The sequence below is a fragment of the Phaethon aethereus genome, assembly GCF_964289735.1.
Source record: "Phaethon aethereus genome assembly, chromosome: 13".
Lineage (NCBI taxonomy): Eukaryota > Metazoa > Chordata > Aves > Phaethontiformes > Phaethontidae > Phaethon > Phaethon aethereus.
Genome location: NC_138589.1, coordinates 11,410,658 through 11,435,608, shown reverse-complemented (window position 1 = coordinate 11,435,608; position 24,951 = coordinate 11,410,658). Strand labels below are relative to the sequence as shown.

At 36.5% G+C, this 24,951-nt stretch overlaps 2 protein-coding genes across 2 annotated transcripts in view; one reads left to right on the top strand and one right to left on the bottom strand.

Moving 5' to 3' along the window:
* The window catches only part of CEP89 (centrosomal protein 89), a gene marked incomplete at both ends in the record, with an annotated part of 38,559 nt that extends 13,816 nt beyond the window's left edge, over window positions 1–24,743 (top strand). Inside the window, 7 exons of the mRNA XM_082005808.1 lie at window positions 2,169–2,280; window positions 3,939–4,119; window positions 5,043–5,210; window positions 5,888–6,029; window positions 8,944–9,033; window positions 19,359–19,528; window positions 24,506–24,743. Of these exons, the coding sequence (XP_081861934.1) occupies window positions 2,169–2,280; window positions 3,939–4,119; window positions 5,043–5,210; window positions 5,888–6,029; window positions 8,944–9,033; window positions 19,359–19,528; window positions 24,506–24,743 (1,101 nt within the window). The remainder of the gene's footprint in view (window positions 1–2,168; window positions 2,281–3,938; window positions 4,120–5,042; window positions 5,211–5,887; window positions 6,030–8,943; window positions 9,034–19,358; window positions 19,529–24,505) is intronic.
* On the bottom strand, window positions 12,836–13,564 carry LOC309409629 (E3 ubiquitin-protein ligase RNF182-like; the record flags this gene model as incomplete). Its single annotated transcript, XM_082005811.1, is given in 4 exon segments — window positions 12,836–12,895; window positions 12,897–12,975; window positions 12,977–13,020; window positions 13,022–13,564. Coding segments are annotated over 4 exon segments (723 nt in total). The 5' UTR covers window positions 13,562–13,564.
* Window positions 24,744–24,951: the final 208 nt, after the last annotated feature.

Genomic DNA, 24,951 nt, shown 5'->3' with positions numbered 1-24,951 from the left:
TAGGAGTCATGGAATATACAAAGAACTACTTAAGCTGCATTTATAGAACTGAGGACAGTGTTAGTAGAAGAACAACTGGGTATTCGTTCACCATAAACAACTTAAAGGGGAAACTGGAAAATGATTCCTAATCAGTGTAACAGGTTTTGGAACAGCATCCACTGTGAGTAGTGAACATAAAAATTCTTACTGTACTCAAGACACAAGTAATAATTGTATGGAAGGGATCATACGGCACAGTGTCTACATTAGGAGGACTTTATGACTCAAGCTCTCTTGCAATCTTAAGTCTCTTTGTAGATTTAACCAATAACATCGGCTGACCTTCGATAAGAGGCTCCTCAAGGCAGAATTACATACCTTTATAACAAGCTACTTGGAAAGTAAACAGTTATCTGAGTGGTTTATGGGTGCTTTAATAAAATTCTCTGGATATTTTATGTATCCTTGCATGCTTATATACTGTCCACAAATTCCAAAACTCTCTTCATAGAGGTGTTTCAGCATCTTACATCAGCACTGACCTTCCTGTGACAAATAACGAATGTATTTTGTCATTCAGCTTTCATTTCGTATTTATCCATTCAGATGAAGACTTGGCAGAGTCTTAATTGGTTAAACAATATGAACTCTCTCTTAGCTATTAACCTATTTCTAAGTGGCTGATGTGCATTTGCTTCCTTCTCCTATGCCCGCTGCAGTAAATTTCACAGTAAATTAAGTAATTCGGCTAAACTTGCAAGAACCTGTGTGCAGAGGTTTTCACAGATGTAAGTGTAAGCTGACTTCCATTTCTGTATTTGCAAAAATCTTCAGAATAGACTGCTTAAGACAATATTTTTCAGCTGCCAGGTAACAATTGTTAGCTGTATGGTTCAGCTTGAATTTTAGTCAGAATATCATTTGATGGTAGAGAAAATTGTCCCTATCTAGATCTGTACGCAATAGGGTGCATTTTTATCTAGGTCAGGCCACACATGAACAAAGCAGATAGATGTTTTGTTAGTTACTGTCATCAAAAATCCTTGGTAACAGTCTATTTTGCTACACTTTTTGGCGGGTTAGGCTACTCTTGCTGAACGATTGACGACAACTAGAGTTTAAATTCATGTGATATCATCTGACACTTATACTATATTTCTAGTATAAGAAATGCCTTATACTTCTCAATTTTTTAAGCTATTACTAGAACAGCAAATAATTTCTTAAGCTTTTGTTAACATTAGGAAGACTGCTATTGGTTTTCTTGAAAGCAAAATTAATACTAGTTATAAAGTGGAGAGTTAAGTTCTCTGCTCAGGATACTTCAGTTTAAACACCCATCTTCTTTACAGGCCCATAAAACACACTGGTAGTATTTTTCCAGAGGTCAAAGCCAAGTAGGTCCGAATACTATCCAATAATTTATAGCATGTTTTGAGAACAAATTTGGTTAAGTTACCAGTTACATAGCTGTCTCCAAGTCATCTGGCGCCATTATGTACCTTTAATTCTCTCAGATGAGAAAAGTCAGAGCGCTGGGATTGTTTCGCCTAGAGAAGGCTCAATGCAGATCTTATCCATGTATATAAATGCCTGAAGGGAAAGGTGTAAAGAAAGAGCCAGGCTCTTTTGTCCTGTTACAGGGCACTACTGAAGAGTCGATGGGCACCAACTGAAACACAGGAGGTTCCCTCTGAACATAAGGAAACAGTTTTTCACTATGAGCACTGCAATAAGCTGTCCAAGAGAGGTTGTGGGGTCTCAATCTCTAAAGATGTTCAGAAGCCGTCAGGAGATGGTCCTGGGCAGCTGGCTGTAGGTGCTCCTGCTTGAGCCAGGGGGGTTGGAGCAGAGGTCCCTTCCAACCTCACTCATTCTATGATGCTACAATTCTAATTCACACGTACATATTTTTCCTTCTTTCTATAGGGACTTTTTGCTTTAGTTAGTCAAAGATTTTAAACATTATTTACATATTGAGGGTTGTGAGTTCACGTGTCTAATAAGCTTATCTTGGGTTCTGACATTGCTTTCAATGAGGGTTTCCTTATTTGTTTTTTTAAAGAGGTTCAAAAATTGCTTTATAAGCAAGCTTACACTGTTGGAAGTCAGTTGTGTTTTTAATTTGGACATAAGTTAATATTTGAATTACATTTTATTCATAAGCTGGTTGTCATTGCAGGCAGCAGCTGCAAACTCAGGCCAAGCTGGTCTTGGAAGAAAATGGATTGTTGATGGAGCAACTTGAAATTCAACAAGCTAAAGCAAAAGACAGTCACAGACAACACGTTCAAGAAGGTAAAAAGAGTTGCTAGTCATTTGAACTGCACCAAAGATGATACTGGAGGTTTGCATTTTTGTTTGTGAGGGTTGTGGGTTTTTTTTGTTTTGGTGGGTTTTTGGTTTTGGGGGATTTTTTGCAACTTCATATATGCCTACAAAGCATCACTGAATGCATGTAACACTACTATGAGATCAAGCTCTGGCTGTCAACTGATCTTGAAAAGAAGTGTCAGTATCACCTATTGGCACTATACAGCATACTCCATTTTTGCTTCCTCTGAAGAAGTGACAAAAACTTTTAAACAGCAATACACTCATTTTTGTAATTTAAAAGCACTTTAAACTTTACAGGTTGGTATTTGTGAGGTATTATTTGCTTATTTAAATGTTCAATTTAGAATTTGTAGGGTTTTTTCATTTTCTGCTTTGTAACCAATGTTTATCATTTAATCAAATACAGATAATTGTATCATGAGTAGCAGTATTTGATTTTACACTTTTATAATTTGATACTGCTTAAGTTTACATGCATCTTCAAGCAATAATCTGTTATCTATTGCTGTTTTATCAGAGGTTTATATTTGTGTGAATTCAGAACACTTGATATTTCTTGTCTTGCTTGTAAATATTATTTCTTGACCAATATTAATTTTTATGCTGATAGTTATTTTTTGCATTGGCAGATTTCTTTGGATAGTTCTTGTTAATAGCCTTCTGACTGGATATTAGAAAGAGAACAAGCATATTTTAGTTTAAAATCCCCAAACTGAAAGTGAGATTTCTTAGTGAGGTTTAAAAAGCAAGATTGAATCTTAATTCGCAGATCAGGATGTTCTGAAAAACATTTAATTATGTGCAATTAACATAATTTGCTGATGAGAATAGTTTCCTCAAGTGAACTTATACAGCAAAACTCCAATTCTGAAATTTTTTGTTCACCTGCCAGCTAATTCCATAAATACTTTCTTTTCTGCTTTTAAAGTTTGAATTTCTTGTTTAGAGTTCTATCTCTCTAAATCCATCTGTGTTTAGAAGATAACAACTCATCATGTACCAGGCCAAAGGCCAAACAATACCCCAAGATCAGGTGTTCCTCTTTCCAAATCTCAAAATAGCTTGATCTGTTACGAGTTATCAGAACATCACTAGTAAGCACTGGCAGATTTTGTTATCTATTGCTGGAGTTCTCAGATGGAAACAAGAGCCCTGATCTTCCACTCAGTTCCTACAGCTGTTTTGGCAGTACCTCTAGTGATTGAAATACATATTACAGGAGAAACTCAGAGATCAGTGAATAGAAATTAGGCAATCTCTGGATGTGTGCCCTATCTACTAGGCTACAAAAGTCATGTTCCATTTTAGGTTCTTTTCCTGAATTAGTAAAATCTGAATATGAGGATTTTTCAGAGTAAAATGATATTTCAATGAGGAAATAGCTTATAGCCCTGAAAAGTAGTAGTCTTGAGGTTTTGGCATGTTTCAAAAAAGACAGACAGCAAAAAAAGACAACATCAAAAAAAATCCAAACTGTTAAAATACAAAACAAACTGACAAATCCAGTGTTACATAATGCTGTGAGCAACTAGGAATTAACATATTACTAGTTTAGTTGGAGTTTCACTAGGTTATTGAATTAGTTCTGCTGTACTCAGTTGTTTTTTTCCTCCCAAAAGCTTCAAAATTGACCAAACAGATAATCATCTTAGAAGATAAGAAACGAAGTCAAGAAGAAGAGATGGCAGAGTACCAGAAGCAGTTGGAAGCTTTGCGTTCTACTTGCGAAGAGCTGAAAGCCAAACTGGATAGCAGAATAGCAGCAGAGGAGCACTTCGCTTTGGTGAATGATTTAAAAAGGTATGAGTTTATATATGGCGCACAGAGAAACAATTCTGCAAAGCATTCACACGAACAGATCTGCATAAACATCACTGTAGGTAGAAGGCAAGTGGAAACTTATGCTGGTAATTTATGAAGGTAACTACCAAAGTACAAAGAAAGTTAAATATTTAAAAAATATTGTCTCGCTTTTTATAGACAATTAAAATCACAGAAGGAAATCTCAGCTCTAGAGACATTGGTAGAAGCATTGCTACCATAGAGTACGTACTGCTAAGTGTACCTTTTAAATAGAAGAGAATGCATTAAAAATATAATTTTTGTCAAATCTAATTAATTCTATCAACACCGTATATAAAATGTTCTCATTCTTTTGTTCCTGTCTTTGGGAAAAAGTCTGGAGGATCCTGAAATTCTAAACTAAAAATACTGAGAAGTTTCTCCAGTCTTTACAATACGGGAATAACACAAACAACACAACATGGAAGTGCTGTCATGCAGCATAGTCTGTTAAGTCATGTTTTTCTAAAGATATTCTATAAATTTGTTTGCTTTCAAGAATATAGGATAGTGCAAGTTACTGTTTCTTGGTACAGTGCCTTCCTGAGAAGTTCTCAGACATTTTTTGGCATTGCTACTAATTGTGGGAAAAAAAAATTAGGAAGGGAATATATTTGGACTACATAGGATATTTTTATTATTTAAATTCTATTTCAAGTGCAGTCAGTATGAATTATTTGAATAATTCTGTTTGTATTATGCTTCATTCATGATTTGATATGTCATGTGATTGTAATACCTCTCTGATGTCACCGCTGAACATTAAGCATTCTCAATGTGTCTTTCTTCATATTTTCAAAATGGTTAATCCTACTGTAACTTAGCTTTTTAGTGAAGTAGGTCTATATATGACGCGTGTTTTACGCTGTTGTTTTTTGCAGCCATTTGCAACAGGAGCAGGAGAAAAAGCGCTGCGAGGTGGAAGATCTAATGGGAAAGATAGCATCACTGCAAGCTCAAAACAAGAAACTGCTTTTGGAGAAAAATAACTTCATGGCTGACAACAAGATCCTGGAAACTGAGACGGAGATAACACGGAAGTCAAACAGGTCATATCACATTCTCATTTTCTGATATGGAAATACTTATATTTCTGCAAATAACAGCAGAAATATCTGTAAAAATATTGTCTGACATGCCAGAGTATGTAATTTCTACCTATTACAGAAAAAACATGTTTCCCTAAAGGATGTGTAAACACATCTTTGTCACATCTAAAAGCCTAGTTGTCAAGTAACTTTGCTAAGCTTTATACGTTTTCATGCACGCTTTTCTATGTCTGTATGCAAATTAAGAATGTATCTTTAATGCTAATAGTTAGCTATAGCTATTAATCATTTGTGTACTCACCTGAAAAATAGAGTATTACACTATTTGCAGACTTTCTCATGCACCCGAGTGGTTCAGAGTTGGGTTTACAATAATTTAAACAGTAAACACAATATTATTGTTACATTTCTTAAGAAATACGAGCTTGTAGCCATTGCACAAATTGTTCTTTTGAATCATTGTTCCTGTTGTTATTCACACAACATATTGTAAAGAAAAACAGCCCTAAAAAGTGGGAAATGATACTTTCAACATTGCAAATATTTTGAGCTAATGCATCTTTAACAGTATATTTGACTGTTTGAGACTTGTACACGTTGATTTGCAAATGCAAGTTCTTTTAATGCCATTATTAATTCCCAGTGTGAAGATTTTCCTTTTTCTGTTTATTTTATAGGCGATTAAAGAAGAAAATAGGTCTTTTGAAACTGCAGTTTGAGGAAGCAATGGAAAAAGAAGATGCAGCCCATCACTATCTAACAAACCTTATTGGTTTGGTAGAGAAGATAGCTCAGGAACGGGATCATCTTATTTTTTTTGTAATTATCTTTAATTAATATTACTTAATTGATACTTCACAGAGTTATCATCCTACTAGCACAACTTGCTGTTAATTTGAATTATCAAAAAAGAAAGCTATAATTTCTGTTTAAGGATTTAGCTATTTAAATAGCCTTTTGCAAATAGGACAGGAGCAGCAAAAGATTATTTTCTAGAAGAGTGGTTAAAAGCCACTACCCTAATTTCTGGAGGTAACATAATTAAGCTTTAACTCACATCAGCATTAGGATCTACAATGGTGTGTGTGTATCTATCTATCTATCTATCTATCAAGTTTAAAAGAATTTTTCAACCTGATTGTAGAGATTGGCTTCAATTGTTGCAGTTACTTGTATTGAAAGAAAGCACACAATCATAAATTTTTTTATATGCATTTCTGAATCTAAAGGTAAACTATTATCCTCTAAGTGATCTGCATGGACCTTCTACTGTGGATGTACATGCATGTTATTGCTCCTCTTTGGTGAGCAGTCATTTTGACAGGCAGGTTGAGAGTTTTGGAACAGCTTCTGCTTAGTGGAAGTGTCTGGCCCAGAGGTTACTGGGCTTTTTATAGGCACACGTTGTTTGCTTTAGCATATCTTGGACACAATTTCAGTTGTACTCTGTCTTCAAATTGGTCCTGGAAACCATTCCACAAAACTTGGTTAAAATAAAGCTGCTTTTGCATCTGTTCAAGTAGTACACAAAGGTTGCTTATCAGTTTTGGGTAAAAAGATTCTATAGTGGTTAATTCCTAATTCTGGAAGAGGAACGATGGTGACCCAACTCAAATCCTTGTCCACTGCAAACTGGTCTTGAGGATTGTGAAACTAGGCACAATAGATGTCCCCTAGGAAATAGGGGAACTAGTCCTTATTTCTCAATCTCTGGTATATCTACTTTCAAATATTCAGCATACCACATTAGAAGTATCACAGAGATCCAGAATTACCTGTAAGTACAAGGTATGCCATTTAGGCTTAATACCCTAGCAGATGTTCATAATGCTTTTAGCAGTAAAATCCTGTTTCAGAAGGAAAGATGTCTTAACACAACGTTAATCACCATAAAGTAGTGTAAACCCTATTTTCGCAAGTGTGCAGTATTTGGCATCATATTCTTCCCTTATGAAACCTGTACCTGAAAGTACATGCTAGAAAATTAAGTTTTGTGCATGTGCAAAAACCTTGGAGTAGGTCCGTGGAAAGCAGGCCAAAATACAGTCAAATATAGCCTTTCTTTAGACAGATGTAAACTGATCCAGCAATTAGAAGCCAGTCCTGTCACGCAAAACAGAATTTTATCTCTTCCTTTTGGATGACATGCTCTTGTGCATGCATATGATGATGATACATACTTACTTGCTGTCGATTATTTCCCCATTTTGTGCCTTAGATGCTACACAGCACACAAGTCTTTGTTTTTATGAATTCACTATGGGCTGACAGCAGAGGTACTCTGAGACAAACTTTTCTAGTAAAATAGTCTAGTATCAGTAAAACCTTTAAATATCCAGTTTACTTTGCAGCCTGGTAGAGCTGAATCAGAACAACTTGTTCCTACTTTTAATCACTGAACTTAAAACCTACCTTGGCAGAAAGTTAGACTGCAAGTATATCTTGTAGTCAGGTACTCTGATAAGGTTGTCTAATGGGAAGGCCTAGAAAACAAAAAAAAATTAATTAGAGCCAGACCCCAATGATTATGAAGAACCACTACTGAGCATGATGTATAATTAAAAATGTATTGTCATTCCCCTACTTCGAAATTCAGTAATGTCAGATTTATTTGCTCAGTTCAGCTAAGGCTATTACCCTAGCCTTATTCTTTTTTAATTCACTATTTGAACTGAAGTGTTGAAATTTATTTTATGCAGATTTAATCCAGAGAGCAGAAAGGGTACAGCACTGTAAGAAATTAACCTATATTCTTACTTAGTGAAGATTTAAAAAAATCCATAGTAACCACATATCTCCAAAAATAAATGGATAGTCTTAAACTTACTATTTGGAGGAACAGTGACAACCTACTGATAAATCCAGTAAGATTAAACAGAGCAGCAACAAATTTATTTAAAACAATTTTGATAGTGCAACAGTACTGATGAACTGTAATCCTGAATTAGCAGCTGTCAGAATGATTCTTTTATTGTATTGTACGATTCAGCTTCCAGACAGTAAATCAAAATGTCACTGACTGAGCACAAAGCTCACAGACTCCACCAATACTAGTTAATTATGACTTCTGTGAAAGGAGATGTGTCTCTGGAGTGATACGGTATTGCAAGGTGGTCAGACGCTGCTGATTCTGAAACCTGGTTATTTCTCTGTTGAACACTTTTGGTGGATTTAACAGTTGCAGCCTCTTACAGTTTTAAAATAATTTCATTGTTTACAGCTTATGCAGTTTTTGTTTGGTTTGCTTTTTGTATCTGAGAGAGAAGATAGTGCTTATTAAATGATGGAAACAGTCATAAGACAGAAGCATTTCATAAGCCACATGTCAGATTCCTTGCCTGAATCCCTGCCAATTATAAGGGCTCTTGAGAGCAGACTACTAAATCTGACCCAGAAGGATGAGTCTCATGCATACAAATGGGATCCCTACACATACATACATACATCTGTAGAAAAATATGCCGAATTGGTTGAGTTTACAGTATCCATAGCTATGATCCTTTCAGAATAAAACTGCTTTAAGGTATTCTTTTGTTAGCGAGATAGTATTCGCAGTCAGTTGACAAATTACTAATTAACCATTATTAGAATAATTTTCAGGATTCTTTTTCCATCTTAGTTCTTCAGACTATTGGAGCTCAAAACAGTAACTTTGTCTTCCTCAGTGTATGTATTTTGTCTGCCATGTCTGAAGTAATGATTACATTTAGTTATGTATACTATATGTTTGCAGGCCAAATGTTTGGAAAACGAGAATCATGGTGTTCTCAACAAAATCGTAGAAGGTAGTCTACGCTTAGGAAGATTGGAAGAAAGAGTTAAGGTAAGCAGCATTTCTCATCTAAATATTATGTAGAATATTTTTTTTTTAATTGAGAAAAGCCAGTAGTTAATCCGTCTCAGTCTTTTTATGAAAGATGGATTATTTTATGAAGAGTTTTTAAGAAGCTAAATAGATCATTATTATAGTTTTCACAAATACCTTTTTCCATTATATTTGTACATTGCATGTCTGCCAGGTCATCGCATTTACATCATTACCTGGAGAATTACAACTAGTTGTAAAAATAATTTAAAATGGTACTTCATTTGTATTTCATTTTTGCTCTGTAGTGTAACCCAATTATTCTCTCTCTGACTTTTTTGAGGCTGTACTAATGCTTCAACTTGAAATCCATTACAGTTAGATAGGAAGAATGAAAAACATATCCCATGTGTACAGTTATCATCAAGTACTTTCATATGGCCATAGGGCAGGAGGTATAGAAACTCATCTAGCCTAATTAGAGAATACATAATAGATTATCTTTACAGCTGTGTAAACAAATAAGAAAGCATAGTGTATAATTGCAGTATAACAGCATATAGTGTGAAATACACTTGAAACTTCCATGTTTTAATATCTTTGGTGCTACAGTAATTGTTTTTGTAAACTCAAAAAAGGAAGAAGGCTATCTGGTATATTGATTTCTATATATAGAAAGTAATATATATTACTTTGAAAAGCTGTTTTGTACTAGGTCAAGTTTGTGCAGTTTACCCTAAAGCGGAGAGTGTCCTTATGTTGTTGCGCTTTTCCAGTCAAGACCTACACTGCTATTCCTGTGTCAAATGACACAAGTGTGCACCACTATGTTAATGGAGACCAGCTCCTTCTGCACTTTCCTTGTAAGGTTCAATGCAACCCAAGACTTAGCAACAAAAAAAATAAACCAAATCATAGATATAAAGAGAGAGCAGTAAGATGAAAAGTAGCTAGAACTTGTAAGGAACCCTTCATAAAATACTTAAATGCATGAAACACTACCATAAAATAATTCTCTAATTATACTAATACAGTTTTAAAATGTTGTTAGCCATTTTTCACCCTCATTCGTGTCTACCTAAATTTAGAAAACATCTCCCCTACCAAGACGGTGCCTTGTATTCTTATCTACAGATTTGCTGCAGTTTAATAGATCTATGACTACTATAAGGGATAGAGAAGAGACTTCCATAAAAATTAGTATATTTATGTGCAGTACATGCTTGAATTTTAAATGCAAAGCCAAATAAAAGAAAAAAATCCTTCTTAACCCATCAATGGTTCATGGAAATTAGAAACAGCAATATTTAAGAACTTTATTTACAGGTTGTATTTTCTATTTAATGAAAGTAAGACTAATCTACTTGCAAAGCTTTTTTTGTTTTTCATTTTTGTCAGTAAAGGGCTTAAACAGTCATAAAACACTTTAAAATATCATATACTACTTGGTTATCATATTAACTGAACTTTGCTTAAAAACCAGTATCACTTATTTCTTTGCTGAAAACACCTTAGTTTCTTAAACACCTCCAGTCAGGTAATCCACTTCTCTAAATAGAACTTTTATTAATTTGTTCTCTTCAGTGATTTATGGAGAGTAATGGGGATTCTTTTGTTTTACATGTAAAAAATATTTTCATAAGTCTAAATGCATTGTCAAGTTTTTAGTTTGGTTCTTTTTAGTAACAAGACCTTTTTAATCCCAATACGTAATGCAGTTCCTCAGACAGGACAGGCCATATTGCACAGACTGCTTTTTCACTGCTGCTGATAAAAATCCAGGTGAATGTGAGAAGGCAAAAGAATTTTTCACTTGTAAGATACATTTGCCTCCACAGTTCATGCATAGTTCTAACAACCATGAAACTTGAACAGCAGCTTACTTTGAGACTACATACTTCCTATTTAGTTGAATGAGAGAGGTTGGAGATCTCATTAATCTGATTATGTCAGCTGGAGGAATACTACTATCAGCTGCTTCAAGAAATCACAAGTTGGGTAACAGCCCTGTATGTTGAGTTACAGGATAAACCTCTTATGAGGTATTTAGGTGTAATCTGTCTCCAGTGATAATAGTATTTAAAATGCATTCATTTTTCTGAAACAGTAATACAACTATTGGTCATGTGAGTGTTACGCTATTTCTTATCTTAGAAAAGGGTGCTTTGCATTGGCTTTTAGACAATTTCAGTGAGATACAAGATAAGAAATACAAATTATATCATAGGAATTAAAGCATAGAGGCATCAGGTTATGATGAGAGAAAAGCTTCTAGCCTACATGTTTGAATTACCTAAAAGTGCCTACAATGCAAGTCTGTATTTTCTATTTTTTAGACATAACCAGCTATCTTGCATTTACCTTTTGGTGAACTTGTTGCCTTATATATCAGCAGGCACAGGCTGCTCATCCAAAACTATGTTACAGGTCAGATGCTCTGTGTGTGTGCCAAAAGATTCTTCGGGGCTTCTTTCACATCACTGCAAATGTTATTTGAGAGGAGGAAAGAAGAAACATTAGGTGGTTCCAGCTGTTCTTCACTGGAAACACATGGCACATACACTACGCACAGTGGTCATTCAAAAAGCTGGCAGTTCCATTCCCTTTAGATCACTTCCCTCTGAAGTCGGGTCATTTGTGCTTTGCACATAGAAGTGGATCTGGTCTTCTGGTCCAGAGTTCTTCCTTTTAATGAATTCTTTCAGATAAAGCAAGTGAACAAAAATCCTGCGGTTTTTGTTTTTCATTGAGAAGTCTCAAAAAAGATCTGTTGGCAGATCTGTTATTAAATACAGATTCACTGTTAAAGTCTTTAAAGCTAAATAACAGGTTATTGCTAAAATAAAACCTAAAACTATGTAATATTTATATGCACATTTTTATTACATATTTTAAACTGTGTATGCATAAGGTAGTGAATTAAAAGTGATTCTCTTTATAAATACCCATTTTTAGTTCAAGTTTTAGCAAATACTGTAAACAAACTTTATACTGGGCAAAGTGTCTTTTAGGTTATCAGTACAACCATACAAAATTTAGAAAGTAACATTAGAGCAGTATCAATAGGTTGAATACAAATATTCAGAAAAATAAATAACTTTTTTACAGGAACTATGTTAAGGAAACAATTTACTCTGGTATTTTAATTCAGAAAACAAATTAGGTTCATTTCTACTTTTGTATACTTTGGCTTATATCAGATAATTTTTCAGGCATATTGAATCATGAAAAATACTAAAGCTTACTTTACTTACTTAAAAAGTGTTCTTTAGTTGGCCCTTTAAGATTCAACTACAAGCTTCTTTGTCATCATTCTTAACGCAAAACTTTTCTGAAAAATCTGATTGTAGACCAGACTATTCCATGCACCTTTATTTCCCCTTGACATCAGAAAAGACTTGACTCAAATCTGAACTAGCTTGTAGTGGGACTTCTGGTTTTTTTTAAACAGGTGATACACAGAACATTTCTGATCTCCATCTGTTTTTAAAAACACTGACAATGGATTTGATAAAAACAGGATGGGGTTTTTTTAAAGAAAAACCTTCAAATATCTGTTCTATTCACAGTTAATGAGATGGTGGTCTAAAACCATTTGTAACTTCAGGACCTGGTGATAGTAACCATCTTTTTAGTGTTGTTGTATTTTTTCTTTTACTATGTTGTCATTTTGCTAATGTTCACACAAGTCATTGTGCTTTAACAAAAATACATATATGTCATACTGTATGCATTTTTGACAGTCCATGAAGGTTAAAGTTTGCACTTAAGTTGTTTTATGGTCCAGTTAAAAATTTACCAATTGATAAAATACTGCATATCAGCTTCCTGAAGAGCAGTCACAAATTCCATGGCAAAGGCACTGGCAGATGCCGCATACGAGACAGACTGGAGGGAACAAAACTCACACACACAATGCCTAGGGTCACTTTCTGCATCACTAGATGCAAGGATGCATCAATAGATCCCAAGAGGGAGGGAACCAAAGTAAAGAAATCCAAGCAGCCTGTACCAGTATTCTGGGTACATGCTTGCACAGCTTTGAAAAGACATTTTGGTCCAGCTGACTCGGAGAACTTTGAGATATTGACTTAGTGCCATGGTCAGCATAATAATCTGAGGCAGTACTTTGACTGGGAGTCCTCAGGGAGTTCCTTTGTACTTCCATGATTGTAATCACTAAGCAGTTTGATGATCCGTGTGAAGAACTTGAGGAAGCCAAGTTTTTCAGTGTTAAAACTACTTCTTTACAGTCAGAATTCCATGCTGTTTTGTCTTTTAATATGAGCTTGGACATAACATTTATATCACTGGGGAGTTCTTCATCTTCATGCAACTCTGTCTCATGGCAGCAAAAAGGACAGCTAATGCAGGGAGATCCATCTCCTACATGAAGTATTTTGGTCAAACATCTAGCACAAATTCTGTGAAGACAATCCAAGATTTTGGGCTTATGACTGTGAACAGTAAATCTCTGATGACAACTTTTGCACTCCAGGTTATCATCAGGCACCTTTTCTTTTCCTTCAGTGCAAGTGTAATTCATCTTTAAATTAGACATGCTGTCAAAAAGAAGTAGTCAGGTTATAACAAGTTTTTTTCATGGATTCTGAGTCTCTATTTGATAATTATTTTGTCATTCATAAGGTTTTAGTAAAAACAGGTAGCAACAACCTTTATACTGAAGATACCTAGCATCTCCCACTGTAACTCCCCACATTGCATGTAAATTTAGCAAACAAACAGGCTCATCACCCTCTGTATTCCTGTAAACCAGTTGCGCACACCAACTTGAATGAAACAAGGTGGCTTCATGAAACATGAACATGAAACATGAAACCATGTTCCTATCAACATTAATCTGGACTTGGGGAAAGGTGCGGCTTGTTTGGAGCATACGGGGTAGTATCATAAACTTCTCTACTAAAAGCTACTGCCTGCTAACCTACTTCACTGTATTAATTTTAGAGGTATTTTCTAATATGCTTCAGTTAGCAACAGACACTGTCTATCACAGCAGATGTTTTTCCTTGCTTCATCTAAATCACTGTGCTTAACACTTGAGTGATGTCTGTGAGGATGACCAGCAGCTCGAAGTCACCTTTAGTCTCTAGAGAAACATGCTTTCATCTCTGGCAAGTGGCTTTTGTCTCAGCCAATACTATGTAAGTGGTGGACAGGAAATGGAGGAGTGCATTATTTCAGTGCATTGTCCAAAGAAACAACAGAAAGAGCATAGTTTGCCCTTTCCCTCTCCGTGACAGTCAGAACAGACCTCAGGTTTTCCAGACATAATCCTGGCATATAACTGCAGAACAGAGTCATACAATGATGAAATCCCAAAAGTTGACAAACATCTAAAGTTGCAAAAAAGTTAACACCTCTAAGACCTTTAAGAATTCCCCTACCATTTCCAGAGTTGAGCAAAGGCATGAGCCCTTTAAAAAAAAAAAGTATAGAAATATACTTTTTTTTTCCTGTATGCTATTCTTCAAGAATGGTTATTCTACTTTAAGTTTCATCTGTTGGTTACTTAAACCTTCTAAAAAGAACAGCAACTCACAAGTAAAGATCCTAAAGGAACCTTTTTTAAACACAGGCAGCAGTTTTGTGAACTCAAAGGTGGTTCTTTAAAAAAAGTAGTGCTAGGTTCCTGCTAGAATGTTTTGGGGGGTTTCAAAGCCAAATAAATAATAAATTTAGATTGACAATTTCTGAATAAAAACAAATGACCATGCCAAGCCCCTCTAACATACACTTGGTAGCCAAAATAGATTGCAGAGAAACTACCATCACTTTAACATTGTACGTAGAAATGTAGAGAATTCCAAATTAGAAACTAAATACCAAAGTGATGAACTAGATTAAAGCCTCAAATTTGTCACAACAGCAAACTAAAAAGGTCCCATTTTCTACAGCAGGTTTTTCTGTAATTACAGGATTCTGTAATTACAATTCCTAGCAGGAATGGAATTGGTTTGGGGGTGGGGTTTTTTGTGTGTTTGTTTTTTGTTTGTTTTTTTTTTTTAACAACTGTTCAGTTGTACAATAACAACTACAGAAATTTTATTTGCTGGCTGCTATCAATGTGTAATCTCTGAAATGAGAGATTGCACGACAGCAGGTCACTAAATTTATGGATTTTTAATGGATTTTTTTTTTCCTCAGTAGTATTTTTTTTTTTCAGTATTATTAACCTACTACATCTGAGATCTACTTGTACCTCTTTGAGGTAGAAGAAACTGCATATATCAGTGTAGTAAGTTACTTTGTTATTAGAGCTTGAGGAGGAGGAGGCTAGAAAATCTCTGCCAGGAGAGTGGTGGCATGTTATAAAGCAATGGAATTAATAGTAGACACTTGGCTTTAGCACATTTAAGTACCTTTTAAAACCTCAGGTTAAGTCTTTTGAACCTCTTAGGAAAAACGTGCAATGTAACAAGAGCAAATGTTTCCTAAGTGTTGCCTTGATGCTACAAGTCAAATATTTGAGTTATTCATCTGTCCTACTACTGCAGGAGTGCTGTGTTTCATAAAGTTAATAAAACAAAGTAATTTTCTGTGTTGCTCAGAAAATGGAGATTCAGTACTGCCAAATCTTCCCTCAGGCCTCAAAAGCTTGCTATTACCAGGAAAAAAATCCCAATTTATTAAAAAGGTGTTTCTAGGCTTCCTGGTTATAGAGGTCTTTAAAGTTTGGCAAGTTCAAAAACCAAGGGGAAGATTAAACAAGTAAACTCAAGGCTTCTCCTGTATGCAAGTTCTGTTCTATTTGGGAATAGAATACTTCATCATACTGCTCTTTAGGGGAGGAGAAGAGAATTAAGGTAGAAATAGGTTAAAGATAAGTAGGTTAAAGAAATAGATAAGAATAGATTAAAGAATAGAGGAAGATAAGAATAAGGAAGTATCCTTCATAAAGTTATTTCACTAGTGAGCTATTCAATTTTCAGATAATTTGAGCTTTAAAATTTCATAATTTAGTTTGCAAAGTGTTTTATGTTCATGGTGCTCATGAGTAAAGTGAGACTCAAGTAATAGAAATATCAATTTCCTTTTCTTGTGCCAGTTTTATCTTATGTCTCAAATACAAAGTCAATTCAGTTTATTTAATACTAGATTATTTTTTGTTAAAGAAGGTCATGCACACACACAACTGTCTCATACTTTTGGACACATAGTTTTAAAGTTTCTCCAGCATAAACAGCTTTTCCCTTTTTAATTGATGTCCTAACTGTTTACCCTTCATCTATGTGCCAATATCAATCTGCAAATAAGGAGGCTTATTTACTGTGGCACATATCACTACAACTGCCGCTGAACATTTTCTTCATTTTGTTGGCTTTTGAATTTAAAAGTTTCTATGTTTTACCCACATTCTTTTCACAGAGACTGAATAAAGACTTTAAGAAACAGAAACAAACCTTCAACAGATCAGAAATCAAGTATTTGTGAGGAAGTGTTTTTTCTATTAACACCACAATACTGTCTGACAAAAGCAATATTTCACTAAAACTTACGAATATATAGGCTATCACTTGTCATCTGCCAGATCTGGTTTTACTGGGAAGGTTATAGGTATAAAAGTTGACCTTGCCTACTGCTAAAGAGGGACTTCTCCTCCCCCCTGGCCCCACTCCCCCCAATATATGACTTTTTATACAGACCAGAAGATAATTGCCTGTGATCTTAATTAATGTATTGTAGAAGTTTTTAGTTGCCATGGGAGACAACTGGCAGTGCTTCATAGCACCCAGTAAAAATTCTATCAGGGTTCCCATTACAGGTCTACTCTGTCAGGATCAGAATTAATAACACTTTTTATAGAGACAATGAGACAATTTTGTTCAGACAGTACTTCGATTGATCTCTTTTGGAAGGGACAATACTCATTTTTACTGGTAAAGGATAGGAGAAAAACAATACATGATTGACAGAAGATAGCTTTGTTGCCTCAACAAGGATCTTAGGACCAGATCATTACATGCACCATGGCTGGCAGCCTACGTTTGTAGAAATAACGTTTTGCTGGCTCTCCATCCAGAATTCTCCAATTTCCATTTTGTAGTTCAGTACACGAGGTGTAAAGGAATTACAGTGCCCAGGAGTGTACCTTCCCAAAACTACTTCAGAAGAGTGTAAATTATGTCCTCTTCAGTGCCAGCTGCTACACCCTTGATCATTTTTTATCTTGGTTGCTTACTATATACCTGTGATGCCGTGGCCTTGGGCAGGCTACCCTTTTCAGTGCTGGAGGGAAATATTACCACTTCCAGCTACGTGTTACCACCCTCTTGCTGAGAATTGTCATCTCTACCAGTCTGTTTACTGCTACCTGCATCACTTCAAAGAAAATTAATGGGAAGTTTTCTTGAACAATTCAAAGGTAGTAGCTCTGAAGGGTCTTTAAGTGCCAGCAGTGACACCCATCAGTGTGCCCAGAGCCACCCTGAGCTGGCCTGGCTCCCGCAGGCAAGTATGGAGCAGTCTTCACCCACCCTGCTGAAGTTCTGCCAAGATAGCTTATGCATTTTAAATAGACTTAGCTATAATCAGTCATAGGAGCAAGATCAGAACTATGTATCCCTCATATCTAGTTTCATGCCCTGATCATTAGGTCAGAAAATGGTGCACTTTTGCCCTTTGTGCCCCACTGATTTTGCAACCATTCTGCACATGTGAGACAGCTTCAGCTGGCAAATGAAGAGCAGATGTGCCAAGCCAAGAGCAGCAGCTGTGGCATATATAGGAGCCACAGGCTTGAACCATCTCAGCCAGAATTGGGCTTAAAACACAGACCTCCCACTAGCTGGATGATCAATGACCATTAGATAAAAAATGGATTTCACCAATACTATTAGCTGCTTTCTTTATCAGCCTTTTCTGTGTTAAAAGAGAGAGGAGGTTCTCTCTAGTTCTCTGAAATAATTATAGGTACCTGCCCTAAAGAGAACATTTCAGGTCCAGAGCTGGAGGAGGCACTTACTGACAGAGGTGGAAGTTCAGCTGTTCTCCTGTGCTCTGCACTTCCTCTAGGCGAGCTCTAAGCAACCCTCTGCTCAGAAGGAGCATGTTTACCTTGGTCCTCCCATAGCATTAAAGCACAAGCATCTAACTCTGTGTTTTGAAGACTTCTCTGGGAATCTAAAAAGTTGAGTGATGTGACTGGTTAACTTGCAAGTTTCTAACACTTTTTTTAGAGCTGACAGGGAAAAACTATGGAAGTCAGCCTTAAACAGTGAATGACCAAGGTTCCATATTATTATTTACCACTATCCTATTACCTCCAGAAAATGAAACTCCAACAGGTCAGATTTTACAAGGAAACAGTTTGTTGAAAGGATTTGGTAGCTTGCAGCACATACATACCTAAAAACACGTTTGGTTTTTTTTTTCCTTTCTCCAAAAGACGTAGCTCAAACTTTCTGCTCTGATTCCAATGAAGATAAAACCTTAGTGGTTAACACCTTAGATGAAACTTCATATTAGCAAGACATAACTAGCAGTATTTTCAAAGCTTCATTAATTAGTTTGCAGTTTTATTAACAGAGGTGATTCCCTCACAAACCCTGTCCTGTAGCCTGTATCAAACATCACATTCTGCAGATACAATAACGTTTTAAACATTCTGTTTGTAGTAATGAGAAAAATAGCTAATATTGGACAATACCTGTTGTTTTTGTGGAGAGCAGCAGCATGTAGACAGAAGCTGTATTTTTCAATTCCTTGTGTGCTTAGCTAATTTAATGGGGAAGTTCTTGGAAAGCAAAATCACTTTGTACAAAAAGGTTTTCTTGTTTTTGCGATTAGACCAATATGTTTGGTTATTATTGCCAACAAGCAAAAAATCACTTGCGCTTCACTGGACAGAAGGAACTATTATGTGAAGCAGCAGGACATTTTAACACATGAAGCCACTCTTTTCTTCCTCTTTGTAATAAGATTAAACAAGTAACATAACACAAACACTTTTTCATGGCATGCATGGATGAATAGGACTGTTGGACAAGTGATAAGCGACATGCGCTATAAAGTGTAGCTTTGCATCTTGGAAAACAAGCCTTTTTTTGCAGCTTAGTGTTTTCACTCATGCGACAAACGTACGGTATGGTATCCACTGTACACACTGGTTTTATATGCAGAACAAAGTACAAGTGTAGTACCTTCAAAGTAATAAATAGGTTAAAAACTGTAATGCAACCTACCTGCCACATTTAAGCAAGGCAGCACTGATGTAAAGATTATACTGTAGATGAGTATTTCTAGCAATTTCTTTCATTGGTAGCAAGGTGTCCTTATTTCTCCTATAATCACATTTTTCCTGTTATCTTTAACCCTTACAGGTATATAAAAAGAAAGCAGCTGGGAAGCTTGGAGATCTCAGCCTCAAAATGACTAAGCAGGAGAAAGAATTTGCGGGGAAGACTGCTCAGTACCAACAAGAAATGAAGCACCTCCAGCGTCTGCTGCAAGACAAACAGGAAACCCTCGATGAGGTGCTGCAGCAGAAAAGGTGGGTCAGTCATGGGCAGAGGTAATCCTGTTAGATCTGGCTGGCAAAAGTTGAGGGGAGGCAACTGCACACAGCTGCAAGCCCTTGCTTTTCCTCAGAGCCTCATACGGTATCTTCCAGGTGATTTTTCTCACTCATGCTGTGGCTATACTGAAAATGCTGAAACGCTCCTCAATTCCCAGCTCCAGGAAAGACCTTTTGAAAGAGGAATTTATTCTGGATAACTCCTACTATTCTTACGCCAACGTCTTAAGAATATCAATCTGAGCCTAGTCTTTGATGATTTGGGGAGGTGTCTCTAAATCATAAAGATAGATGTTAATTATTTAATAGCATTTTCTACTAAAGGCTGGACGCTTTCCCTTCCACAACCCTCAAGATCTTTCAGAATAGTAGGAAATTAAAGGAATCTAACAGATATGCATATGATGGGTTTCCCTTTGAATCTACCTTACTGTTAATAAGTGGCTTAGACTGGCTACATGCAGAATAAAAAGATGAAAAGATAATTTAACAGATTTATACAAGATTATGATTATCAGTGTTGAAATATCCTTTTAATATAGAGTTTTTAAAGGTATTTTTCCCCTCTGGTATTGGGAAGCTTCATAGCATGTTCGTGTTATCAGCATACAGGAAAAATTTTTTACAGCCAAAGAGAGGTAATTAAGCAGTCATTTTACAAGTCATCTCTGCTATTGTGAAATAATATATTTAAAAGACAATAGAAAAACAGGGCTTGGTATCATTGGCATTCTGTCAGCACAGTTCCTCTCAATTACTTTATACAGTCCTGTTAAACAGGTGTGAGTAGCTGGGGGTTGTACAGCGAACAGCCCCACCTTACTAATCAGAACAGGATTGTAACAAACCTGACCGACAGCAGGTCGGGACCCTCTTACCACTGCACATTTACGCAGCACCAAGGTGCCCAGAGGTGGAGTTACTGCAGGTCACAGCACCTTCAAAAGTAGCGTTTGTGTAGACACGGTAGTGATATTCTTGTGCTTCCTCTTGTTTCTTCACTCATCATTCTGTTTTTAACAAGTCTACATCCAAACTAACATGGGCTTCATAAATCATAACAAAGGTGACTTTCCTTTGAATTTTTCTCCCCTCCTGCATCATCTTTCACCCGATGACAAAAATCAGGGGTTGCACTACTTACCCATTGTGTCCAAACGAACAGAATCTTTCCACTTGGTCTTCAAAAAGACATGCATATAGATGTAATTGTTCTTTTGATAAGTAAAAAACTTCTAAAGCTTTTAAAGATACGCAAATTTTACCTTCCTAGAAGCTGCTCTGTAGAGCCTTCTCAATAATTACAGCCTTTGCTAGAGAATATTGGAAATTCAGAGCAACCTTCCTCCTAAAGCAGCTGACAAGAAAGCAGTATCATTTTCTGTTTCAGGCAGCTGATAAACATGATGACATTTTGATTGTTTACAGAATAATCTTATGAGTCATCATTATCACATACCTTTTCTTAAGAGGAAACACATTGCATGTTTCAGATAGAAACAAAGTTGTTAATGTGGTTCTAGGGTAGAAAACCAGGTTCCTAAATGCCTCAAGTCTTATTTCACAGGACACTTACCTTTATGAGTCTTCTAGGTCACAATTATTTCATAAGTCTTCTGCAGAGGAACAGCCCTTTGAGATTGTTACAGCTGCTGTACTTTGGATGTTAAACACAGGTTTGAAAGCCTTAGTAATGAAGCTGCCTTAGACTGTCCTCACAAGAGGGTCAACAGTAGGAAAGCTGTCTTACCTCTAAGGTTACATGTAGAATTGTAACCATGATAAAAATTGTTGATCTTTGTGATAAGGACTATTACAGGATAGATAGAAAATTCTTGAGCCAGCAGTCCAACTAAGATTTTCAGAGATTAAGGTTGAATGAATTTAGTTCAGTGAGGGCAGAAAGCTCTGTCTTTTTGTAAAGACTAATCTGCTCTCAGACCTCCTTCTGTTAACTTTTTTATCCTCAAACATCAGTACAGCATTGGCATTTTGCTTACTGTCAACAAGGTACAAAACCTTACATTTTGGCTAGGTTAGGGGTTGAATGGAATTTTAACTCTTACTCATTTAAGTAACAACAGCCTACATTTATGAAGAACAAACTTAATGTGTTTTGCCTAAACGCAGGCAGGACACATTTACTATGGAGTACGTATCTAATTTTAAATGCCAAGTGACAAAGGCTTGTGTTTGAAGAGGTGACCCAGCTGCTCTGGGCAGAGCTGAATAGCAAGGGTTACCTCCTAGGCTGTGATCTGTATTGGGTAACATCAGTGGGCACCGTCACTGATAGCAACGCTTCGCAGAGCTTGAGGGAATTTCTGGTGAGATACAGAAAAATGTAAGAGAAGGGTAGTGAGGGCCATCGCCCAGTGAAGTAGGAACAAGAAATTTTGGTATTCAGAAAAAAAGTACAGACCATCAGCAGCTATGGTGACCAAGCTGCTATGTAATCCAAGTTCCTTAAGACAGCAAAGAGGTTGACTAGTAAGAATAAAGACATCCTTGCTCCAGCCTATTCTGCTGAACGTATTTTTAGAGTTTGATCAGGTCAGAATTTAAAAAAAAAAAAATCCTGCAGAGACAAAAAACTCTTGTCTAACTACAGCTGGGTTGTAACTGCTACTTTGTAGATGCTGAAAAAACAGCTGAACTATAAAAGCAATATGTTCTGCCACACTGAAAAGACTTACCCATGACCGCAGTGTAGTGTGTGCAAAGCCAGGGGCAGTGGCAATGTGCTTCCTTGACAGCAACGTGCTTCGCTCATCCCAAAGCAAAGGCAGCCAGCACTTTTGGATTCTGCATCTCAGCTCTGTTTAAAAATTAATGCTCCAAGAAGAGTTCAGATACACCACTACCTCTGAAGGCATCTGTTTCATTGTTACTGAAGTAATTTTTTGATACTTTTAAAACTAATCTCTTTGAACTGTTTTTTCTAAAATCGATGCAGTTGCCATTGAACTGAACATACAGACAGAAAAGGAGCATCCCATTTGTCAGGCATGCTGACAGCATTAAACTACAATTCAGAATTCAGCGATCATTAGTTTCATCTTCAAATTTTCTCTGCCTCAGGCTCATACAAACATTAACAATGAAACAATCTTTAAAAAAAAAGTCTTGGTTTTAGAAATTCGCAGGTGAAATAAAGCGTTTGTGATGTTCTGCACTACAATAAGGCTAAACCAGATTAAGCTCTTGTGTATTGATGGTAGAACCTAAGAGCACAGTACACCTGCATGCAGACTCCAGTTGGAGAGAAGTAGCAACAGAGAAAAGGAGCTTGTCCTTTTCAAGATATAAAAGTTCATTTAAAAACAAAATAAGGTGCTGAAAGTGTTCCAAGATCATCATACAAAGGGCCAAAGTCAACCAGTGGGTGAAAATCAGGACTGCTTGTTAGGGGAGTTCAATCATGTAATTTTACTCTTTGTGCCTCACATCCACCAAAATGTAAGCTGCGGATAACAGTAATTACCTTTGTAAAGCATTTTGAAGCATATACTGAGTATCTGGTAGTATTGGACACTTACTGCTGGCTCAAAACAAAGAGAGAACAAAGTCATCTACAGTTTTGGTGTTTCAAAATGAGAGGTTGCTCCTCAGTAGCTTTTCAGAGACTTGGCAGAAATAGGAAGGTCCAGCTCATTAATGTGGCTTCTGTTCTTGAGCAGAGTCTTGGGCTACTCTTAGCAACTGTACAGCTTTCACCTTCTTTTGCTTCAGTTCCATTCTTAATGGTTAACAATCTCTTCACTACCAAAGTTCATTCCAAGCAATATATACAAGGATAACCTTCAGGCCTTTTCAGTAAGGTTTTTTCTCACCTTCCATCTATATATCCAGTCATAAGGTAGAACACAAAATGAGCCAGTAATATGTCTGGGCCACTTCTCACCACTTCATTCTTCATGTTGCTGACCACAGAGGGCTCTGTAAGAAGTACTGATCGGGTATTTTCTAGCATATGCCTTTTGCCAGAAATGTAGCCTGACAGCATTTAATCTCAACACATTTATGTTTTGCATTGATGTGCTTCTCATTTTTAGAGCCTGGTATTCAGGAGAACTGGTGTAAAAGGCTAGCTCTATCAAGTGCTCAGCTCAGGGCTTGAAGTGACAGTGTTAGAGAAGTCTGTACCATTAAGATTTGTGTCAATAGCAATAGCTTTCCTTTCCACTTCAAGTGATCTTGATTTTCTGATTATCTTGTATTTTGACATACACTAGAAGTGAGAGGAAGCCCAAGAGCTTAACCTTGACCAAATATAACTTACTAAAAAGTCTGTGGTTGGAATACACTGCATTATTAAACAATGTTAGCTGCCATGTTTGAAAAATAGCCTTTTTTTTGAGAAAAAAACCATTTAATAATTCATTTATGCTTGGGCATTCAGAGAAATCAGGCCATAAGGGTATAATGCTTTAAGGGCGGTCCTTCACTGTCTTTGCCTTCCCCTGAAAAGAAGAAAAAAAAAAAAGTGTTTACACCGCTTCTGTTTGAGCTCCACATCAAGGCATTAGCTGACGGAGTCTGACACCCAGTTTGACGAGACCTTTTCAGCCTCTGAGTGGAGCAATGCAGAACTCCCGGCAGCTGGCAGAAGGGGCACGCGTTAGAGACACACCTGTTGCAGGAAGCAGAACCGCTATCACAACAGAGCCCACGTCAGTGGACAGCGACAGTCACGATACTTGGATCTCACATGCACTGCTCTTTTGTGTGGATGTAACCCAACTTACTATATGGGTCCAGGTCTTTTCTGATCATATCCTTTCCAGCATTACGTTTAATGGGCTTTTTAAAAACCAAAATAAGAATGAATTTCAGTCAGATAATTTCAAGCATCTAAATACATGCAGTTTATAATTGGCTTATCCACATATTGTAATTATGTACTGCTGAAAAGTTCTTTTAAAATTAGGATGTCTCTTCATCTTTTTCCAGGAAAGTGGAAGGGGAACTTGAAATCATTTGGGAATCTACATCCAAAGAGAACAGGAGAATGAGAGAACTCTTACATAAATCCCTGGGGAAGAACAACATGTGGAATACTGTCACAGTTCATGAGCCATACTTAGATGAAAGCTCTCAGAAGGACCTAGTTTACAGAAATGATTTTAGCTATTGTGATGTGAAACCTTCATCCCCTCCTAAAAATGAAATTCAACAAGAATCTCAGTGATAAGAATAAAAATGCCTTATGCATCTCATCCAAGAAAGAGAACTCGGTGCCTGACTTGGACTTTTTCGCCACCACAAGATTGAATGGAGCATTTACCTTCAAGATTACTGTATTTTTTAGCATCAAAGTGACAACAGCATATTCTCCAGTTGTACCATCAATAGTGTAAATCTAGCCTAAAACAGAACTTTGTTTTTGAAGAAGAGGC